Genomic DNA, 21,922 nt, shown 5'->3' on the forward strand with positions numbered 1-21,922 from the left:
GTGCACATTCTGGCAGAACTAGTGCATATTTGGGTGATTTGTAATGGTTTATCACACTGTATCTAGCAGACACCTGTGAAAACATTAAAAAGGAAAGGGATTCCATTGTTTAAGAGTCCTCATTCTCCCCTTCTCGTCAGTTTGACCTCAACAACACCCTCTGTCCATCTGTGAGCCCAACCTGGATTTCAACAGGAACGAAGACATAATCTTATCCTGGTGATTTTAGTGAATTTTAATATTTCATTATGTAACGATGAATTCACCAAATTACTTTTGCAGCTATAATGCCACCACATGATCGACAGATGAACTGTGAAATTGCAGCACAAAGCCCGTACAAAAATAGCTGATGCAAACCCAGCAAATAAGGACAAGCTGTCAAAACGACAAATGTAGAGTTGCAGTTGTTTCTTGCACAGCTGGAGCTTCAATGTCGCACTTTAGAGCAAAAAAAGACCCGTTTTAATGTCATAAGACCAGAAGCATAGTCTAATTGAGATCCTAATGTTATGCTTTCGTTACATTTTCACCAGAGGAACAAACAATAGCAGCAAGCCGCTAAACCAGAACAACTTAGCGCAACTTATCATTTGTGTTTTCCCAAGCACACTGCATAAGAAGCAAATCTAGCATTAACAGGATAAGAGGAAGCAATTTACTTTTGTCCTACACATGGCACCTACCCAGATCCAACAGCCAGAACTTGCAGTTGTCAGAGTGTTCTCCCTGCGCCGAATCCACAGAGTAAAAAGGGTTCAAAGACACTAAAGATTCAATTCCACGGGCCATGCTAGCGGAATATAAAACTCTGACTTGAAATATTTCCTTAGAGCATCTCCAAAGGTATGCCAAATGGCTTTAAGATCCTTTGAAAAAATCCCAGAATCTTTATAAATAACAATAAACCTGCAGTAACTACGTCGCTGAAATTCCAGGGAAAGTGTGAAGTCCAGTGTGAGAGAAAAGCAAAAGTCAAATGCAGCATTAGAGAGTAGGATGTTTTCTCTCTCTTTCTTTGTATCTCCATCCCTCCCTCTCTCCCTCCCTCACGAGTGGGCTGCTGTGAGGATATTGGGCAAACCTCCACTGTGCCTCTCTCGTTCCAAGGGGACGTCTGGAAACAGGCAGCATTTCTACCGTATTACCCTTTGTAGAAGCACCCACTCAGTTTGTGTGGGCGGGTGCATATTTTACAGGCATTAGGTCGCATACAACTTGTGCAGTATGCTTGGAACAAATATAGATTTGGTTATAAAATCGAACACAAATGAACAGCATAAAGCTTGGTTTAAAAAAGGAATATGTTTTCTATTAAGTTGTTCATCAAAAGTGTTGCGCGCACATTTCAGATTTTCTTTTTACATTTATTTAGTTTCTGAATGGCACTACTGACTATTTATCCAACACATAACTCTGTTTTTGGAGCGTCTTCATCTGAAACTGTGCTCTGTGCAGCCTTGAGCAGTTATGCAAGCTAGTCGCACAAAGACCTGCCTGTTTAACTATGAGTGTGTGTTTATGTGTATCTCTTTGGGCTTTAAACACACTCTCTGCTGTTAGGGCACACACAGGCACACACAGGCATACACAGGCACTCCGAGTGCTTATTCAATCAAATTAAGTTTCATTAAGTGGGTACTTTTGTATTTATTCCATCGCGAGGGGCAGTGCAGTCCACCTGCATGTCTGACAAATCTGTGATATTACATAGCAGGGACGCGCAGGCTTGTGCAACTGTCAGCAATTGGATCAGAGCCAGAAAAACAAAAGAAACATATCATAAATCTGAATAACTGAAACTGCCAAGTGTACATTTTGTGGCTTAATTCATCTGCATGTGAAGCCTTCTATGGTACTCTGTCCCCTCAGATGCCTCAAACTGCCAGGAATTCTTAGTGGTGAGAAATTGCAGCTGTAGTCACTGGTTGTCTGCGAGGCTTCACCTCAGTTTATTTTTGTCACTGAACTGTTTGTTTCTTTTGGAGGATTTATAATGGCATTTTTCCTGAAAAATGATATGGCTTACTACCTTGCTAGAATTAACTGAAACCTTAAAAAGACTGAATCAGGGGTGTCAAAAATAACCCCAAAGCCTGAGGGCCAAAATCGGCCTTGCAAAGACTCTATTCTGGCCCCGTAACCGGCTTTGAAAAGTGTGAAGGAGGACACAGATTTTGGACTTTTACTACAAGCAAACACCTCTCCCACCATCATTCATAGTACACCGAAGTCATTACGTAATAGAAAAGCAATTAAATGACTGAAAATGTTCCATTTTTTCAATATATACTATAGAAATTTTAGGATTTCAATGTGCTACCAGAAATTTTACACACTTAAGACCCAAAGAGTCATGTTGACGGATTTCTTTTTTAATTTCTAAATTAAAGTTTTAACAGAGAGTTATGCTTCTTTGACTTTTTACTTAAGCTCAAAGTGGAGTGTAGGAGGCCCACGATGTAAAATGTGTTTGACATTCCTGCTCAAAATAGTCTTGAAAACTCAAGGTTTCGACGAGCATAAGCTGATGATTAAATAAAATGCCTCCAAAGAACACTGGATGAAATGTCAGGGTGAATATCTATACACATTTTTACCTTTAACGTACAGTCTATGATTGTGAGACATGACAAGAAAAATGGGAGATTTCCTGGACGACCACCCTAATCCCCTAAACTTTCACCCTTCCACCACTTTGGACAAAGCGGCATCCACGGTTGGTCTGTAAATAAAAAAAGGCTGACAAAAACTGCACAAAAAGCTTTTTCCCCCCTTTTTTGTCATCCTTGTCTCCCTCCTCTTGAGCAGCAGCCTTTCTGACGAGAGTAACCCCTGCAGAGAAAGGCTCCTTTTCATCACCCCCTCTGACCGCACAAACACACAGTGACAAACGGACAAGAAACACGAGTCCCAGTAAACGAAGTAAGGATGACAAACAAAGAGCTGGAGTTGAAAGCGTAAAATAATTGGTTGGAAAATTGTAGCTTTCTTCTCGTGGCGGTCTAGTAAATCATTCAGCTAATGCCAAAATTGTTAGTTCCTGTATTCACCATCCAAGCATTCTTTAATTTTAAATGCAGACCTTTCTCGTACTGACTACAAAGACGCTGCCAGCAAAATATTTGTATGCTATATCACCATAGAAACAAGCAGTCCACCTCTCACCCACTCTTCCAGATTAAAAAGAGAAAGGCACAAGCAGAAACTTCTCTCAAGACATGATGACAGCAGCTCATAACTCCAACTGGCTACGTGAAATTTGATCACAGCTTGGATTATGAGTGTTTTGGTCAATAGAACAACAGTTCACAGCAATAACTAGACAACCCTATGATATATTCACATAAGAAAAAAAATGAATATAAAGCATCTAGCTAAGCCAGCTACAAGTCACTGTGTGACTAATTAAACTAAAAGCATGCATGTTTTACAGCAATGCAGCATTAGCATTGGTGGAAAGTCCTTAAGCAAAATTATGTGCTACAGTACAGTTCTGAGGAATATGTTCTGCTTTCCTTTAGGCTATATGGTAGTATCGAAAACTCTGAATTAGTGCCACTTTTGCCAACAGCAAAATGTAATTTATGCTAAGGTAAGAGTAGGGCCACTCCAATTGATGAGCACTTCTTTTTTGGTGCTACAAGTATAATTAAATATTAATAACTTGTAAGGATAGTGGGATTCATTGTGTGTGTCATTTTTTGCTGCAGACCTACAAGCCCCTACTTCAGGAAAAAAATATTTTATTTTAGAACCATCTGGCTATAGGTGTATTTTTGGATCTAATACCTTCAGAGGAAGTACCTCCTTCTCTGTGTGCCTGCACAATCCCTCATCAGTGTTGAGACTTCGAGTTTTTATGTCCTTTGCCCAACTTCACGTGTTAGATAATGCTTCAAATAACAACCCAAATAAGTTCCTGGAAGTCTTACATGGCGAGTGCTGAATGACTAGACTTAGTTTGAGAAGGGCTTTGGTGTTAATACATACAGATTGAGAAAATCCATTTGAAATGTGTTTTTTTTCTGCCAAAATATGTCAGGTATAAGAGCAAAGGCACCAACACAAGGACAAAATCAGGTTTTCTGACAGTAATAACATCTGTCAATGGTAAAATTGTTAATGAAAAAAGTTTAAAAAAAGAGTCTAATGAAAAAAAAACTGCTGTGCTTCAAGTGGGCCTTCCACAGTTGCATAGCAACACCTAGAAATACATGTCTGTGTTCCCCGAAGCAGCTGTTTAATGGAAAGTGAAGGCTCTACGGGTCATCGATGTTGTATTTGCAAACAGGAACCGAATCCGATATGTCCATGCTCGTGCATGTATGCAACGAGCAGCTGTTTTTAAGTGTTCAGATGTGCTTCGTGAAAAAACAAACATCAAAAAACATCATTCAGTGCACCTGTAATAAGCCAAGAAATTATTCTCCTCCTACCTTTGTGGTTGAAGAGGCCCTCCATCTCCATGGAGGACCTGGAGTGAGCGATGCAGAGCATGGAGCAGGGCACAATGCCCTCCTGGGCTGGCGAGCGATCCGTGGTCCGGACCAAGCACCAGTCCGGCTTGTCGTGCAGTCGCTCCAAAACCTCAACAGTCTGGCCGCGGCGGACTGTCAGCTCCCCGTTGCTTCCGCCGTTACTGGCCACAAAGTCGTGTATGACCACTGTGAGTTCACAGCCACCAGAGAGCTGGAAGGGAAACAACAGTACTCTGAATGTTTTTTCAAGAGGATAACCTCCATATTAATAGGTGTTAGGCTAGTGTGTAGAAAAATTTCCAAACAATCCATTATTGCCTCATTGTGTTCCCTTAGAATATACATAAACATTTCTGAGTAGTTTTCTGCATTTTATTAATCTTATCACCAACACTTGCTCGATGTTAAATAATAACCCTGCAATAAAACTTTCCCTGGCAATTAATTAATAACTGTAAAGCAGATGTGCCCACACAATATCATGTGCTAACAGCACAGGGACTCAAGAAGCTCTGTACAGTGTAAGAATGAACCGGTGACTCATCCAAGCTCAACCGAATAAAACGTCATTCTGACGACGTGATCGTCTATGAAAGGAAAGGCAATTTTAGGTAGAGGTGGAGCGAGTCGGGATTAGTCATTTTTCTCACTGGTTATTTTAAAAGGTTTGTCCTTTTAACATGTGAGTGAAAAAGCAGCTGCTAGTCGCTAATGATGCTTTGATCTGTTGTGGAGGCACAGAGGGTGAGCAAATGTGGCTATTCTGCAAACACAAGAGCAGAAAAGATAGAACATTTAAAATGTTTTATGCAATTACAATTCTGGGAAATACGGACCTGAAAACATTTAATATATTAATACTATAATTGTTGCAATGGACATTCTCTGTTTTTAATGCTGTAGTTCAGTAATCACTGGGAGTATAATTGTCATCTTTGAATGACACGTTTTCAAGAAGGAAAACTTGTGTTTATTTATGTTAAACATAAAAATTATTAGCAACAGATGAACAGTCTTGGAAATGGAGTGAAGCCATGCAGCAGTCATTAGCTACACACTCTGCAGTGTAAATACTCTGTAAAACTCTGTAAATACTGTAAAAACGTCCCATGTTTTCCGATACTTACCACTGCTCTAACTGCTTGTGTGCGCTTCCATTTGAGTCTTTCAAAGCATATATTATTGCTCAATATTTTATTCACAGCACACTGCACTGCATTAATTGTCACGGCAAAGCAAAGCAGATTATCTGAAACATACCCTTTGGTAGTGGGGCAAAGCCAGAGAGCTTAGGAGCTGAGAAATGGGATGTGAGCTCCTTTCTCCAAACCTGTCCATTGTTTTCCACTCCCTCATTGCAAGAAAAGTTCCAAAAAAAGATAGAAAAACTCTACAGAGCAGAGTTATCTGTGTCTCAGTCCACTAAAGTTCGAATCACACTAAGGGAATGCAGGGAAGCAGGTAAGTAGAAGTTAAAAAAGAGGAATAATCATTCATTTTCAATTAGTATTAAAATTCCTGATCCCAACATTCCAAAGCCAGTAGAAAACTTCCTGCTGTCCACTGTAATTACACTCCTCTGTGGGTCCTTACAATCAGACTATTGAAGATTAAATGATTCCTTCTCTTGTGTCACTTTCCAGAAGCGGCGCAATTAATCCACCCGTGTCTTTTAACAATTACTTTCACACTGAACCTTTCATCAAGAAAAACAAAACACACACACCGGGAAAATTAGCGGTAAAAACATTCTGGTAGCCTGTATTTTGAAGCAAAGAGTAAGATCGATAGCTGTGAGGACTTAAAACTGTGCTCTCCTGTCTGGCATACAGACGAGCATCCTCTGTGAAGTGAGCGTGGGAGGCTGAAGCTGCTGACACACAACAAGTCAGTCACTAAAGCTGAAAAGCACACAGGAACACGAGCGCGCACACACACGGCAACACAAACACGCCACTGTCACTTCCCCTTGAATGAAACGTCTCATGGAGTCCGCACAAAGCGAGAGATAAAGAGATGCATTCAAAAAGTGAGAATGAGATGCTAATTTGAATTTGCAGGTGTTACTGTGTTTCAAATGTGTATGCATGTGACTGCTGCCTAAACTGAGGCACTGTGACTAATTAATCAGTGTCTGTGATAGTTTAGACTTCAGCGGATGCTCCTCACCCCCTCGACCATTAAAATTTCACATTTGGGTCATGTGAAACGACTGCAACTCAAGCGTGAAAATAAGGAACCGATGCAGGAGTCCAGTGATCAGTTTATAATTAGTATGAGATAAACGTACGGGGAGGCTATTTTATCTGTGTGTGTGTGTGCTGCATGTTTTTTAGCTTTACAGTTGATCATACTGAGCGTAGGAGGACAAGCCTTCTGTGGTGCTATTACCAGATATAACCACAGCCACAAGCGCAAATACACACGAAAAAACAAACACACACATGCCGCTTTAAAGCTCTGAGAGTCGGGCTGTTTCTTCCTCCTAACACAATCAAACAATTTCACAGGAAACGACTTGAGGACAGTCGACTGCATCTAAGCATTTTGCACATTTGTTTTGTGGTTTTTTTTTTTTACAATCGTATTACTGAGTGACAGCATTAATCGACAGCAGAGCTGCAATGTGACTGCATGAACTGCACAGTAAGACAGGACAAAATAAAAACAAAAAAAAGAAATAAATAGCACTGAAAACTTGACTATTTTTAATGTGGCTAAAGTGCTTCCCTTACATACTGGTTATGACGAACGTCCGCGTGAGTTGTGTTTTTACCTTATCGCTGTCCAGTGTGTTCTGGGACGTACGTGAGGCAATAGAGATGGTATCAGGTTGGCTGCTGGCGTCTCCCTGGCTGTCCAGCTCCTCTCCATCCCTGCAGGCAGGCATCATTACAGCAGACCCATAATTACTATGACCAATAAACATGACATTTACCCTATAGGGCTATCTTCACGCCATATAGTTTTGTTCGGCTGAAATGCTTCTAGGCATTATCATGAAACTGATTTCTTTTCTTTTTTTTGCCTGACAGTAATCTACTTTTAGCTCACCTTCTGCCTTTGTGTTTAGTTGTGGTGGCTTTAGGGATGTGGATGGGTTCCTTCAGAGCTCCACGCAGGTGGATTGTTCGCTCCTGTATGACTTCCCGAATGTGTTTGATCCAGTCCTGCTTATTCTCAATACTTGAAGCCTGGTGCATAACAGATAACTGGGTTAGATATATGTTAGATTTCAAGGTTTCTTAAGTGCACAGTACTGTTTTCTCTTTTTTAAATACAATGACAGCATTAATAGCAAGAAAAACACAGGTCTACAAATAAGGCCTAATTTAGTTATTTTAATTCTCTCTCTTCCCACAGTGTGCTTAAGCCCTGCAGTCTTTAACTTGACTCACATGTCTATATGATGAGCACATATTCACTCAGAGCCCCAAAAAGCAACCACGGTCTATTACTGTGTTTATTTACGTCACAGATTCAATGTGTAGATGCAGCTTTCATCCTATAACCACCCTCATTTGAGTCTTCCCTTCCTTTTTCACTTAGCAACCAGGACCATGACTTCCATGGAGCCGAGTTATATAAGATACAGTTTAAGATGATCATCAGAAGTTATGTAATAAGACAGAAAGCTGTACAGCACACATTGCCAAATCGTAACACACCCCGGGAGCCTTTCTCTGTGTCAGTCTCAAAAAGCAAACGCATATCTACACACACACAACATGCATAAAACATTGTTTCTGACTCACTGCGTGAGAATTACCAAGTCGCTTGTGAGGTTTGGATTATGACCCATCAACTGCTATGCTAATGTGATGAGTGAAGAAGCAGCAGAAAGTAACACTCCACCCCCTTAAAGGGACTGAACTTTGTTGGCTGAACAAAAGGAGCCAGGGAGGATTTAGTGAGGATGAACTATAGACATGAAGTAACACTTCTTCATGTATCAAAAACCTTACCACTTCCTGTGATCATATGAGAAGTACGTCCATATGAAAAAGAGCGTTTTCACAGGACTTTATGCATTCCTCTGAGAAACACAGCACACCCAAGATTCAGCGGCTTGTAGAACCACTTTTAACACCAATAACTTGAACTGTTTGACTTCTTCAGTCTCACACATAATTGCGGAGGAAATCTGCCCCAGTCTTTTTTACAATGTAGCTTCACTTCATTGAGGTTTATGTGTTTATGTATAGCTCTCCTAAGGTCTTGCCACGGCATTTCAGTTAGTTTGGCATCTGGACTTTGACTGAGCCACTGAAACACCTTGATTCATTCCATTTTCAAAGGACGTTGTTCCAGACGTCTTGTAGTTTGTTCAGATGCAACTTTTGCAAACCTAAGCTCTGCAGCCATGCTCTTTTTAGAGAGAAGAGGTTTTCTCCTGGCAATGCTTCAGCACAAGCCACACTTGTTCAGCTATTTTCCAGTTGAACTTTAAGTTTGAGCATAATCTGACCTTAGTTTGAATTTGCTGGGATAGCCACACTCTTGGGAAGATTGCATTAACACACACTTCAACACTCAAACAGCTGGTTTTATGGAAGTGCTCACATTCACTGGTCATTTAATCAAGTACTTGTGATTAGCAGCACTTGGCTGCTTTTTACTCTCTTATTTCCCATGGAAGCAGTAAGGGTGTACTTAGTTTTTCACTGTACTGCATATAGAGCCCTATGAAAACTTTCTTCACACAACTTTATAGTAACAATGCTAGAAAAGCTTTTTTGCAAGAGGATTACTTCTAAAATGATTACATCAGATCTGTTATAATATTCAAGGCTTTCAGTAAATCTGTTGGTTAATCTTAAAATACTGTTAAAATAAATATGAATGCAATGACTCTTTCCATAACCCATCGAAGTCAACATCTTCATACCTTCAGAACAATCTTGTTGTCTGAGGTTGGGGTCCTCCCCAACCAGAGGGCAAACTTGCAAGGATCTCCCTCCACATGTTCTGTCACTCCAAGCTCTGACGTCTGATGAGATGAAAAATGTGCAAATAAATTAGACGAAATATAAAAATATCTCAGATCTACCATCCTACAGTTGCATTCTTCTGCTAAGTTTTTTAAGACTTAACATCTTTATCATTACTTCATATTATTTTTTTATGCAGTTGTGTCTAATTTAGACATATTCAGCGTTATGGCCAAGGTCACAGTGAATGGTACGATTTGAAAGAATTCCCTCGAGGTGATCGAGAGATATCAAGTTCAAAATGGGAGCGGCGGACAAACAGGCTGACTCATAGAAGTAGGGGCAACTGAGAAGCATTCTGTCTCCAGCCACAACCGTTGCCATCACAGAGGCATAAAAATATGTGATAACAGCCTTGTAACCCAGATAAAAACAACAGGTGTCTCAAAGGACCTGGCGTGGATCCACTCAGTACAGCCGGATAAAACAATTCTTACAAAGAGCTTGCTCTTGTAGAGGTATTTGCTGCGCCCATTAGAGTCTTTCACTTCTTTGCTGAAGACCAGAGACATCTCAAAGAGGAAGAGGTGTCGATCCCGACCCTTCCGGATAAGAGTCTTAGGATCCCAGACCTGGAAGGACTCCTGGAGTATCAGCTCTCCCTGGGAGTCGATGTTTCCATCAAATCCTGAGGTAGTGAAAGGAAAATCAGGGAAGAATCACCTAAGGGGGCTTTCTTGTTTCTGCAGTAAATGCAAATATGTTTGTAGGAGGCAAGTTGAAAAAATTTACTTCTGACTCACAGCTGGGTCAGAAATACAACTGACTATAAAAGTGAGCAACATATTTCATTTTCTCTCAAAATAGCAAAGTGACAGTTCAGTCACTGGCTACAGACAAGCAAAGAAAAACATACTAGCAGATGTACACATATGTATACCCACCCTCCAGCATAGAGAGGTGCATGGCATCGTTGGCTCTCTTGGGGACACTGAGCATCACTTCCAGGCCATCCTTGATCTCCCCTTTTCCTTCCTCACAGCATGTTAACAGTTCCTACAGTGGAGCACACAAACGTGTCAATCCAGTGGCATTTAAATACAAAACCTTCTTAAGATTCATTTAAATGTATGCTCTACCTTTAGAAGCAACTGGTATTTTGTGATTCTTTGGACTGGCTTGATCAGGTAAGAGGAGATAGAGTTTGCGAGACGATGTCTTTGCTGAATTTCCTGTAAATTGAAAAAGGAAAGAGACACTTTTACAGGAAAGTGCTTCATTCATTCTAAATCATGCAGCACACAGAGGAACCATGAGAGTTAAATTAATTATGATTCGAAGTGAGTCAATTTCAGATATAAAATGCAAATTTAGTATTTCTACTCCCCGAGGATGAACAGAAAAGATTAATGCTGTTGGTAATATCTTACATCAAAGTAGGGTCCAGCATGTTCCACGATGAGCTGAGTTGAATCTGGCTTGTTCTTACAGTAGTTCACATACATCTGAAACTTATCAGCCTTAGCAGGAAAAATAACAGCAGTATTTATTCACCAGAGATATGGATAAAACATAAACCTTTTTAGAAGAAATGGACTATTGTACTATGTCATGTTTTAGCATTTAACATAGTGTAGAAAGAAACAAATTACTAAGGTGCAAGTTTATCTCTTACCCAGGTTACAAAACAATGGCCGACATCTTCTGGAAGCTGCTCGTACTTTTCTAACTCCTTCAGGAAAATACTGTACAGAAAGAGGAAAAGGTAGACGGTCAAATTTCAGGGTCAAACTGTGGATTCACTGCACCTAACAATGATTTTTTTTTAAATCAACCGATATTGATGGTAAGGAAAACAAAGTGTCACAAAATAATGCACTACTGACTTGTGATGAAACTCATAGAGGTCCTGCATGTTCCCAAAAATGATGTGTTCCTTGTTGACAATACCAGGAGGAATTTCCTCCACGCCGCTGGTCATTTCCCACAGGTAGGTCTGCACAGACGCGCACGCCACAGAATAATTAATTCATCACCTAGACTTGTGTCTAGCTTAAAGAAAAAGTAAACTGGCAGTGTAACCAAATGGAAATCATTTTAAAGAAAAATATCGTCATAATTCAAGAACAAAGAATGAAATGCGTAAAGTTTTATTTGTATTGCACCTTTCAAGATAAACATCAAAGTGCTTCACAACAAAAAGAGTAAAAAGTATGAACAAAAAGCTACCTATGAGAAAGTTTAAAAAGATGCGTTTTCAGCTGTTTAGTGAAGACTCGCGTCTGTTACAATACTTACATCCATACACTCCCGTAGGTCTCGTACATAGGCTTTCTCTGTTTGAATCAGCTCTGCCATTATAAATCTGAAACGATATAAATATTGGGAAATACAGAAAGTGATGCACACGGCACACTGCTGTGACTGACAAAATGCAAGTAAATATAACTCAAAAACAAAAGGATTTCTAAAGAGATTAAAGATTGCAATTTAGATCAACACTTTAGAAGAAACGAAGAAGAAGAAATTAAAGGATTTTATGAACAATTTATCCACAGATGTGCTTGTAAAACCTGTACCTTTTTGTTTCTTAAAGATGACTTCATGACGTCAATGAGTTAAACAAACCAATCGGTATGATAGAAGTAATCCGTGTGTGTGTAAATATTACAAAAAAATTGGTTAACAAGGAAAGACACATAGAACAGCTCTATGTGGAAGCATTATAATTCCCCTTGCTTATAGCTGCTTATGAGTAGTTACAACAGATATTTTTTACAGCATCAGCAACACAAAGTTGTGCCATTAAAGCTCATAACTCTGTGTCGTTGTGCACTATAAACTGTTTTTGTACACACTTGAATGAATCTGAGGTAATCAGGATGATATTTACATGAAGTTTGGGTTATTTAACATGAATTTACACATTACTTAACAGTAAATATAAAATGAAAGCTAACCTCAAGCTAGATATTGTCAACAGCACTGAAAAAACTGAAAATGTTTTTATATGTTAGCTGGAAATGATGTGCCTGAAACCTATGGCCCGGGAAATAAGTGGAAAATCAACCCGTCTGCTGCCCTTACTCTTTCCTTCGTGCTGATTTCCTCTTCTCCTCATTGAGTTCATGGGCAGCGTCCCGCAACTTGACCTCTGACCCTGGAGCACTGGCTGGAATGATGTCCAGTTGCAACTCTTTACTCTGAGAACACAGGAGCCAAGGGCTATTATGTGGTGCACAACAGGCCACATCAGTCACTCAGCAGTTCCACACACCAGTGGGTGATTTATCAGCAGTTAAACAAACAGGATTCAGCCCAGGTGTAGTTTATTTGGGCTATATCAATGTTAATCCCATCAAGCACAAAATGATTTTTGAAAAGCTGAAAGTCGAAGCAAACGGTCATAATGCATAGTTATATCTCGCAAATACACATATATGCGTGCAATTTCATTTTTAAAGCTGCTTGAAAGATCAGATATGGTGTTATCAGCGATGGGCACTCACGGCTTTGTTTGAGTCGGAAGAAATGCCAAGCGCTGATTCCAGGCAGGTTCGGTATTTGTCCATGCGGAGAGAGAAGTCCCTGTAGCGCTTGTCCACCGAGGACACCCATTTCTTTATTTCCGAGGCATGGGCGTGGCCCTTGTCACAAAACCCATCCGCCAGCTGGATCAACAGCTTTACCCGTTCTTTGGTTTGCTGTCAATAGAGAGGGAGGGGGCACAGAGTGGAGAGGGATGGCCATACAGAGGAAAGGTAGATGGCAGAGAAAAAGAAAGAGAGTGTTAGGAAACAGTGTGTTGCCTGATGGACACAATAGACTGCTCCCTAACATAATAACAGCGACACAGTAAAGAGGAAACAGGACAATATGCCGCCCTGGGAAAGGGCCTCACAGCAGAGGGTGAGACTGTGCAAATATACACGCAACGCAACCAGTAAGTAGCAGGTAGGAAAAAAACTGCAAACAGGCTCGTCCTCCTTCTTTTATGGATAAATAAACAGACATAAATGTACACACACATACCTTTGCTGTGATCTGGAAATCTTCATGTTCCTTCAGTAGCTCCTGTGTGTGGTGAATGCTCGACCCGGTGGATGTGTGAGTGGACAGGTAAAACTCCCCAGTGTCATGGATCCACTCCAGGGCCTGAGGAAACAGCCAATCACAAATGAGTATGTATACAGTGAAGGGATTTTAGTTTAACACAGACTACCCAAATCTGAGGACCTAATGCACTTAAAACTACAAAAAAATATAAAAATAAACCCTTAGTGTATTATGTAGTATGTATATGTATATTTAAACTAACAATAACTCTTGTGTTTAAACTGATTGTGGTCTCTCAGTAGTATTTTCTGCCATACAGATTGCCTCTAAGACTCCCTTTATAATTCCCTACGATCACATTCATGGGACTTCTGGATGAGGAAAGTTGACATCAGTATGACCTTGTGAAAATAACAAGACATGGAAATATTATGCATCATTTTATGTTTTTTGGTTTCCCTCCAGATCCAATCATTTAACACGTATTAAAATAATTAGTTAGTTCCTAAATTTCTAGCATTCACTTAAAATATGTCCTATTTAATTTCTATCCTTATTAGTGTTTGCGTACTTTAAAACTGGGTCTACCTCCCAACCAGTGATGGCAGAACTGGTCCAGTTAAACTGTGAGACCAGAAACAAGCCCTGGGCCCTGGGGATAAAACCTGGACCAGCCTAGAATAGCCATGTCCTAGAAACACGCTCGATGTCATCTGGCTTTATTGGCTAAGAGAATTGGTCCGTGCATACACCCGAACACCACAAGAGGGAGCCAAGTGGCTTATATTAAACAACCTAAGGCATCCTAGTACAGGAAAATAGAGTGCAGATTCAAACTTGCTTTGGCTCTCTCATGCCATGTTTAAATAAAGCATTCCAGTTATGAGCTCAGTTTGTAGAGTGTAAGGGCATCCCGCCTGCTACTGCAAACAATATTAACCAAACTTTTCTCAAAGTGAGACATGTTTGAATGGGAAATATTGAGTGTTCTTTGGAACTGTGGTCTAGCTCAGTTCTCTTATTCTTCACAGAAAAGCTTCCCAAGGTCAGGTTGACATGTAGGGGGGGGGAAAAGAGTTGAAGAGATGCTTTGGAAATGCTTTCCAGTAACTCTAACCTTTATATGTCCTGTGCCACATAATGGTAGCCATCCTTAAGACATTTATACATATCACTGCCTGTTTGCAGCACTTCCAGTTGAATGTGCCATTATAAAGAAACACTAACTCATTGTTTAATTCAAAAAGAGAGACAAAACAAGATGGAAGTTGCAGCTGCTCGCCAACAAAACGAATATGCTGATATACTCCCACTCCAAACACGAGGCTTATTTCTACTTCTCAGTCTGCAGTAAATCAAACACCACAATGCAGTTATCTGCTGAGCCTCATGATCAGATTGTGCTTATTCCCACTGCACATATAAACAAGCACACACCTGTTTGGCGCTGCGTTCAAACACTACATATTGCTGGCACTGGTCCAGTCTCCGCTTCCTCATGGTCCAGAAGTGAAGCACTCTGTTTTCTCTCTGCAGCAGCTCATTCAAGATATCTGATGAATCGACACAAGCACTTTGTTTATTCGAGTCGGTTACGAATTTCTGCTTAACACGCAAACAAACGCAGGAAAAAAAAATTGAACGCATGAAATCAAAACTTCGCAGAATTATTAAAATGGTGCAAGGAAAGTTAAAAAAAAGCCCTTTTAATCATGGAATAGTTCACACATCTGTTAATATTAATGTTTATGTTCGTGCATTTGTTATTAGCCTTACATGCAAAAGCACTGATGGATTTATGCCACTGTCAGCATAAACTCTAGTTTAGTGTAACACTGTATACGTGCAGTAATCAAAGAGAGGTGAGAAATTGCTATAACCCTCCCACAAATACTCAGGAAGTGGGCGATCTCCCCCAGACTGGGAATAGCAAAAGTCCATCACAGTCTTTTATCTTATTGCAAATTAGCAGCAGTGTTGTTGAGACAAAATGCTATTATGTAAATGTGTTTACTGCTTCAATAAACCTAGATGAGAGAATTGTGCAGCTGTAATTTTCAGTGAACACATCTATCACTGTGACTGCATGCATTCAGACTTGTTTTCTTTTGAAAGTGACATATGAAGGACCACTGCCCTGACTTTTATTTAAAAGCTCTGGGGAACTTTCCAATCAGACATGAAGAGATGTTAAGATGCCATCGAGTTAACGGCAATGAGTGCATGTCTGAAAGGGGCTTAGGTTTATACCAACTGTGTAAAAAACATTTGTAATGATTCCTGTAAACTGTAATAATGAGATCCAGAAAGGATGACAGTTATCTCTGAGGTGTTTACTTACTCTTAACCTGAGTCTCTGGAGCTTTGACGTGGGACAGCATGCCAGGCATGTTGACGCTGTTTCTGTGCAGGTACTTCAAGAAAACATCAGCGTTGCGTCTGGCTAGCGTACAAGCCTGTAATTGTGCAGAAAGAACCCGAATGTTACTCAGCGGGTCAACACATTCATATCCTTATAATCAGAGGTTGCAATGGGAATTGGAACCCTAAGATCCAGGGTAGAAGCGCAGCGGCGAGCATGCCTGTTTCACAAGCCCTAGACAGTACAACGTTGGACTTTTCCTTTTGCTACCAAATGTATTTATATTTATCAAACATCACTTGTTGAGCAGTCTTTACCTTTGAAAACAGTCTCTCATCTTTCTTTTGTACATCTTTCTCTATCTCTGAGTGAACTTCTCACACATTAGCTCTTTTTTTCTCCCTGCAAACATGGAAACACTACCTTTAACTAACATGTGCTACTTCAAAATGTAACTGCTAATACTCTCGCTCCTTTTTTGTCACGGTAGCTAGAGTGGGTGTCCTGGGTTACGTCTTTTGTCTGCCTTTTGAATGCTTCGTTCCACCAGATGAGCTGGAGGAGTTGGCTGGGAAGAGGGAAGTCTGGGCTTCTCTGCTTGGGGTGCTGCCTCTGTAACCCTGCCCCACATAAGTGGCAAAAAAATGGATGGCTTGATAGCTAGATGCTGAAATACCAAGAGCCCAACATTTACTGACGCTTGCGTACGCTTGACGAGGACAAAAAGTAAATAAAATGTGTGTAGACTGTGCAGATGGGATAAAGGCTAACATTACTTTCTCAGCAGTAGCAGCTGTTAGCAACAACAAGCGGCAGCACATTAATAATGAACTCACTTGATCTTATTTTGCATTAAACTGCCTGTCAGATTTAATTACTGTGCAGGAATGCCATTCTGGATCAGTCCAGGCCACATTAACCCCCCTAAAATGCTGACGTTTATTTTCGTATTTGCAATAAAATCATCGTTCTCACCTTGAGGAAGGCCTCTTTCTGCTCCAGATGTTTGCTGACCATGGGAGTGACATGGTCTGATTCACTGTTAGGGCCCAGTTTATCAGCACCACCGCACCAGTCTTCTTCTCTCTTATACTCCTGCTCGAGGCTTTCTAGCACACTGCACACCTACGACACAGATGACACAGTGCAGTTTGTAAAAAAAAACTGCTCTTCAGTAATCCACTCCTGGTCTACACTTTCATGCAACCTGTGCAAATTCGGGCTGCTGGAAGCAATTTTCTTATCCGAATGTAAGTCTGCAGGCACTAACTTTGGGGACTGATGCTTACCAGGGAAAGAGAATGTTTTTAAACTTAAATTTATACTAAAATTACTCATACACTAAGATCAGATATTACTTTGGTGGCACCCACTCCCACACTCATATGCATTCACGTGCACAAACAATAATACCTGTTCAGAGGTCTTGTAGAAAGCCACAGAAGCATTAACCAGCTTAAGTCTGTCCTCCATCTTTAGCATCAGCTGCTGCCAGTGGTCTGCCACCTTCAAGTCAAACAAAATAAATCAGTTTACCAGCCACTGCACTGCCCGCACTATTTTCCCTCAGAGACAACACAAAGCAACAATACCTTTTCTGCACAGTCTCTGATCATATCCATGTCATAGTGGTTTGCCTGGAGTAGAGCCTCAGCTTTCTGCTGTACCTGCAGCGCGCTCTGATGGGTTTTCTGCACGCAGGGGAAGGGTGATATGAAAAACAATGAATTTCAGGTGGTACATGAATCTGTATATCACAACGATTGCTTTGAAAATTCGACCTCAGCTTCCTCTTGGCCCCACGGGGCACTTTGGTAGAGATCTGTGAACTGGGAAGCAACAAAGTAAAGGCAATATAAACAAAAGCTGTGTCTGATTATAGCTGTGCCATAAAGGTTGTCCTAGAGTGAGCATTTCGGAGAGGAAATGAGATCGAGGGTAACAAAAAAAAAAAAAAAACAGTATCTGGTGATGTTTGAGTTAAAGTGCATAGCCCGAGAGTAAGGCTTTTGCTTCCTGCTGGACTCGGGGCCGTCGAGGATAAACAAAAGAAAAAAATTAACGATATCTTGCTAGCCTTGATAATATTTTTGTGGGATAAGTCTTAAGTCCGAAGCATCTGCTGTGTACAATTAAGAAAGATATTACTTTTTTCCCTTCACTAGTGCTGGGGTGGGAATCAGGTGTGTGCAGCATGTGTTAAAATTCCACTCTGACTTACACAACAATAAAAAACAATGTTCTTCTATGTGTGAATTGTTGCATGTATGTCAGCGTCGTAGAAGTAGGTCAGGCACAGGCCTGCATTAAAATGAACCAATGCACCCCGAATAATCAGGGGTAAAGAGGAGAAGGAAAATAAGGGGGAAAGGTAAAAGCAGCGAGAGAAGAAAGAGAGGGGTATAGATGCCGGTTATTCATAATTCCATTTCATGGCTGACTTGTGATCAGACGGAGAGGCCGTGTGCAGCGATATCAGCCTTAAAAAGAGTTTTAGAAAAGCAAAAGGTTGGAAGATGAAGGGCAAGAAAGCGACACGGGAGCAGAAGCGAGGATGGAAAAGGCAACTAGACCTTTAAAAATGAATCAAGGTAAACCTGGTGAAAGGGGGAAGGGCGGGGAATTAAGTTTTTACAAAAAACACAGAAGCAAAAAAATGAGGCAGCTGAGTTTCTTGTACCTCTATTGCATGTTGAAATTGTTCGTGCTCCTTTTGCAGCTGTTCGGCCTCTTGTAAGGAACTGGCTGTGATCAGACCTGCGTTCAGCATCGACTCACCATTACGGATCCAACCCAGCACCTACAGCACAACAGAAAGCTTCGAAATTTATCTTCGAAAAGAGTGGGATTAAATTTATTATGACATTTTAAAAACAACTGAAAAACAAAAAAAAGTGGACTGGTCGTTTATTTTTTAGCTACTTCTCTATTCTGCTATATTTTACTGTCGGTACTCTGTGACAGAAATGCTCATTTCCAACTTTTTGATCTTGAAATTATACCCTGCGCACATTTCCCAAACCACCTTCTCTACCCCGCCTTGCATACACGCTGCCTGCAGCGCCCAAAAATCACATTTGCTTTTGTTTTTCACTGGCCTAATTCTAGCCAAAGGTTAGTCTCTCGAAGACACCTCGCTCACTCTCTCTGACTCAGCATGCACGCCTGCTGAGTGGGTGGTAGCAGAACTGCATATGAAGCCTGGCCAGAAAATGAATGACGCTACACAACACTGACACCTGTTTTTGAGAAGTTTTAACAGGGTCAGTGTTTCCATTGCACTTGCAACGACCTGGGGCGGGGCAGGTATGAGGTTAGCTTTTTAATCTCAGAGGAGCTGTGGGGACATGTGGCTTAACACAGATGTGTGAATGAACACTAAACCCTTTTATAATATAGCTCAATATTTTATCAAACCATGGCATAAAAACACAGCTTTATCTATTTACAATCCTTTTATTTCGTTTGAGCTCCCGCTTTTCTATTATAAGGCCTCCAGCAGACCTAATAAGAAACTACTTCTGGGTTTGGGTTAAAAAAACAAACACACAAACTTACACTGGTAAATTTAGCACAGCAATATTTAGAGATAGTTCAGCAGCATAAACACACAAGCTACAATTACAAGATTACTGTTGTTCCCGGCTTTACTGTAAAAGGGTGCAGTTAGAGGATTCAGAGCAGGTTGTGTAATAGCTAAGCTCCCCCGTGTAAGAGAGTGGATGGCAAAAGCTGTTGAAGTGTATTTTACACCGAATTCCTGAAATAATACGCACTAACCACACTGACGATCTCCATCCCAATTCAGATTTTCTGAGCTGAATAAACAATTATCACGCTCTGTAAAAGAGCCGCACCTGCAGCAACCTTTCTCTATGAATGATGAGCAACTGCATTCAGTAACTGAATGAAAACTAACTCCATGCTAACACGCTATCATCATTCTGTCAGCTGTCGTATCATTGTGACGGCAGTGCGTTTGAAATGTTTTGACGCGGCCCTCCTCGAGTATCAATATCATTTTCTTTTCCAGCAACCAAATTTTTTTTCATTAGTTTTAGTTCAAGTTCAAGCCTAAGACTGTTGTTGTTTGGCTGCATCACCACAATAAGAGTCCTTGTTGTGAAAATTGCCTCCGTGTTTGTTGATGTTTGGGTTTCAGATAGCAGCAGGAAAGATTGCTCCACATGATTGTCTTGCTGTAATTGTGTTCCACTACTGAATAGATACTGTTAGGGAATAACTAGATGACATGCAAAACAATAGGAAAGAAACCACATCTGTTTTTGTCTGGATTATTGGTTTTTCTTGTGTTTCTTTGTAACATTGCTGTTTATTCAAGTATTTGAACAAATAGGAATAGATTTTTCTTAATGCTCTGTGCATTAAATGTACAATAAATTAGTGGACACTACACCAAATTTCAAAGTTGCTACTTTTCTAGCTACATTGAAAGACATTTGTGGGTAATATACAGTGATGAGAAAAACGTCATTAAAACAGATCATTATGGAGGGATTTTGGTTCATTCTTCTTTACAATCTTGTTTAAGTTCATTGAGGTTTGTTGGCATTCATTTTAGCACAGCTCTCTTAAAGTCTTACAGTCATTACAGCGCTGAGGTCTGGGCTCTGACTGTGTCGTTACAGCACAGGATTCAGCTCTTTTTCAGCCATTCTGTTGCAGATTTGCTGGCGTGCTCGGGATTATTGTTGCATCTTGAGATGTAGCTGAGACATGACGTCACATTTGAATCCTTTGGTGTACAGAGGAGTTCATAGCTGACAAAAGCATTCAGATTCATAACAAGCCCAAATAATTACCCCTCTACCATCGCGCATGATAGTAGTTAGGAGGTGTTTTTACTCGGTGGTTTTCACCAAATGTGGCAAACAGCTCCACTTTGGTCTTGTCTGTCAAAAGGACATTATTTCAGAAGTTTGCGGTTTGTTCAGATATAACTTAGCAAATCTAAGCTGCACTGCTATTTTGTTTTCAAAGAGAGGAGGCTTTCTCCTCGCAACTCTTCCAAACAAGCCATACTTGTTCAGTATTTTTCTAATTGTACTGTTATGAACTTTAACATGCTCACTGAGCCTTTTATAGTCTAAGATAAGACCTGAATGCTGAAAACCAGCAAACTGCCAAAACGTCTGCTTTTATAGAGGTGCTCACACTTGCTGATAACAGTTAATCAAGTGCATTTGATTAGCAGCAACTGGCTCCCACTTGCACTTTTAATTCCTAAGGAAGCAGTAAAAGTGTACTTCATTTTTCACAGCACTCTTGTGAGAAAATCTCTATCCGTCATAATGCATGATGCCATGCACCTGGACAGATCAAAGTGGAGTCAAAGAAATTCATATTTAGTATTCTGATGAAAATTGAATGATGGATCAATTATTGCACTGCAAACTAAATTTGCTCATTACTGAATATTTTTGGGAGAAGCAGAATGAATACAGTTAAGAACGAGTGAGAGAGACAGAGAGAAATTGTTGACACAGGATGAGTCATCTACCCATGGTCATGTACAGACACAACATAGTATGTGCTAAAAGGCCGAACTATCACTCTCTGCTGCAGATTCTCAGTATGTTAGCACTGAACTGCCAGAACGGATTTCCATTCAGCAGCGTGACTACAGGAAAAAAGAAGATTCATGTGAATATTCATGTGTGACTATATGTATGGGACACATATATGCAGTTCATAATATATAAATATATTATGAGTTACCAGATGTCAGAAAACAGTTTCAGGCTTTGTAAGCAGTCATTGTTCTTTTTCTAGCTTTTAGAGAGCTTTTGAAACCCAAGTCAAACCTTAATCGCTGCTTTAGTGTTGCATCTTTGTCTCCCCTGAGTCACATACATACCTGTTTGACTTCAGCCTGCAGATGCCTTAACTGGACACACTGCTCCAAGTGTCTCCTGTGCTGTTCTGCGGCGAGATCCAACTCCTGCTGCTTCTCGTGGAGAAACTCCAGCAGGTCCTGAACCCGTGTGGCCATGTCCACGTCTCGGTCGCATAACAGCTCCACACCTGCAGAAAGTGGACATTCTGTTGTGTTACCAACACTGAAAAAGGTT

General features: G+C 40.6%; 1 protein-coding gene across 7 annotated transcripts in view; it reads right to left on the reverse strand.

The window, feature by feature from the left end:
• Positions 1-21,922, reverse strand: part of triob (trio Rho guanine nucleotide exchange factor b) — a 110,900-nt gene that overhangs the window by 20,810 nt on the left and 68,168 nt on the right. For all 7 annotated transcript variants that reach the window (XM_085291093.1, XM_085291091.1, XM_085291097.1 and 4 more), the window contains 21 exons: positions 21,709-21,875; positions 18,511-18,630; positions 17,423-17,521; positions 17,244-17,336; positions 16,806-16,955; positions 15,810-15,924; positions 14,906-15,021; positions 13,445-13,567; positions 12,922-13,116; positions 12,500-12,615; positions 11,711-11,777; positions 11,299-11,408; positions 11,088-11,157; positions 10,843-10,932; positions 10,552-10,644; positions 10,357-10,468; positions 9,910-10,100; positions 9,370-9,471; positions 7,536-7,675; positions 7,258-7,357; positions 4,440-4,692 (listed from right to left, as the gene is read on the reverse strand). In XM_085291093.1, the coding sequence (XP_085147219.1) occupies positions 4,440-4,692; positions 7,258-7,357; positions 7,536-7,675; positions 9,370-9,471; positions 9,910-10,100; positions 10,357-10,468; positions 10,552-10,644; positions 10,843-10,932; positions 11,088-11,157; positions 11,299-11,408; positions 11,711-11,777; positions 12,500-12,615; positions 12,922-13,116; positions 13,445-13,567; positions 14,906-15,021; positions 15,810-15,924; positions 16,806-16,955; positions 17,244-17,336; positions 17,423-17,521; positions 18,511-18,630; positions 21,709-21,875 (2,622 nt within the window). The remainder of the gene's footprint in view (positions 1-4,439; positions 4,693-7,257; positions 7,358-7,535; positions 7,676-9,369; positions 9,472-9,909; positions 10,101-10,356; positions 10,469-10,551; positions 10,645-10,842; positions 10,933-11,087; positions 11,158-11,298; positions 11,409-11,710; positions 11,778-12,499; positions 12,616-12,921; positions 13,117-13,444; positions 13,568-14,905; positions 15,022-15,809; positions 15,925-16,805; positions 16,956-17,243; positions 17,337-17,422; positions 17,522-18,510; positions 18,631-21,708; positions 21,876-21,922) is intronic.

The sequence above is a fragment of the Mchenga conophoros genome, linkage group LG11 (assembly GCF_057382185.1).
Source record: "Mchenga conophoros isolate Kocher_MC1m ecotype Shallow Benthic linkage group LG11, M_conophoros_male_GT1.1, whole genome shotgun sequence".
NCBI classification, from domain to species: Eukaryota; Metazoa; Chordata; class Actinopteri; order Cichliformes; family Cichlidae; genus Mchenga; species Mchenga conophoros.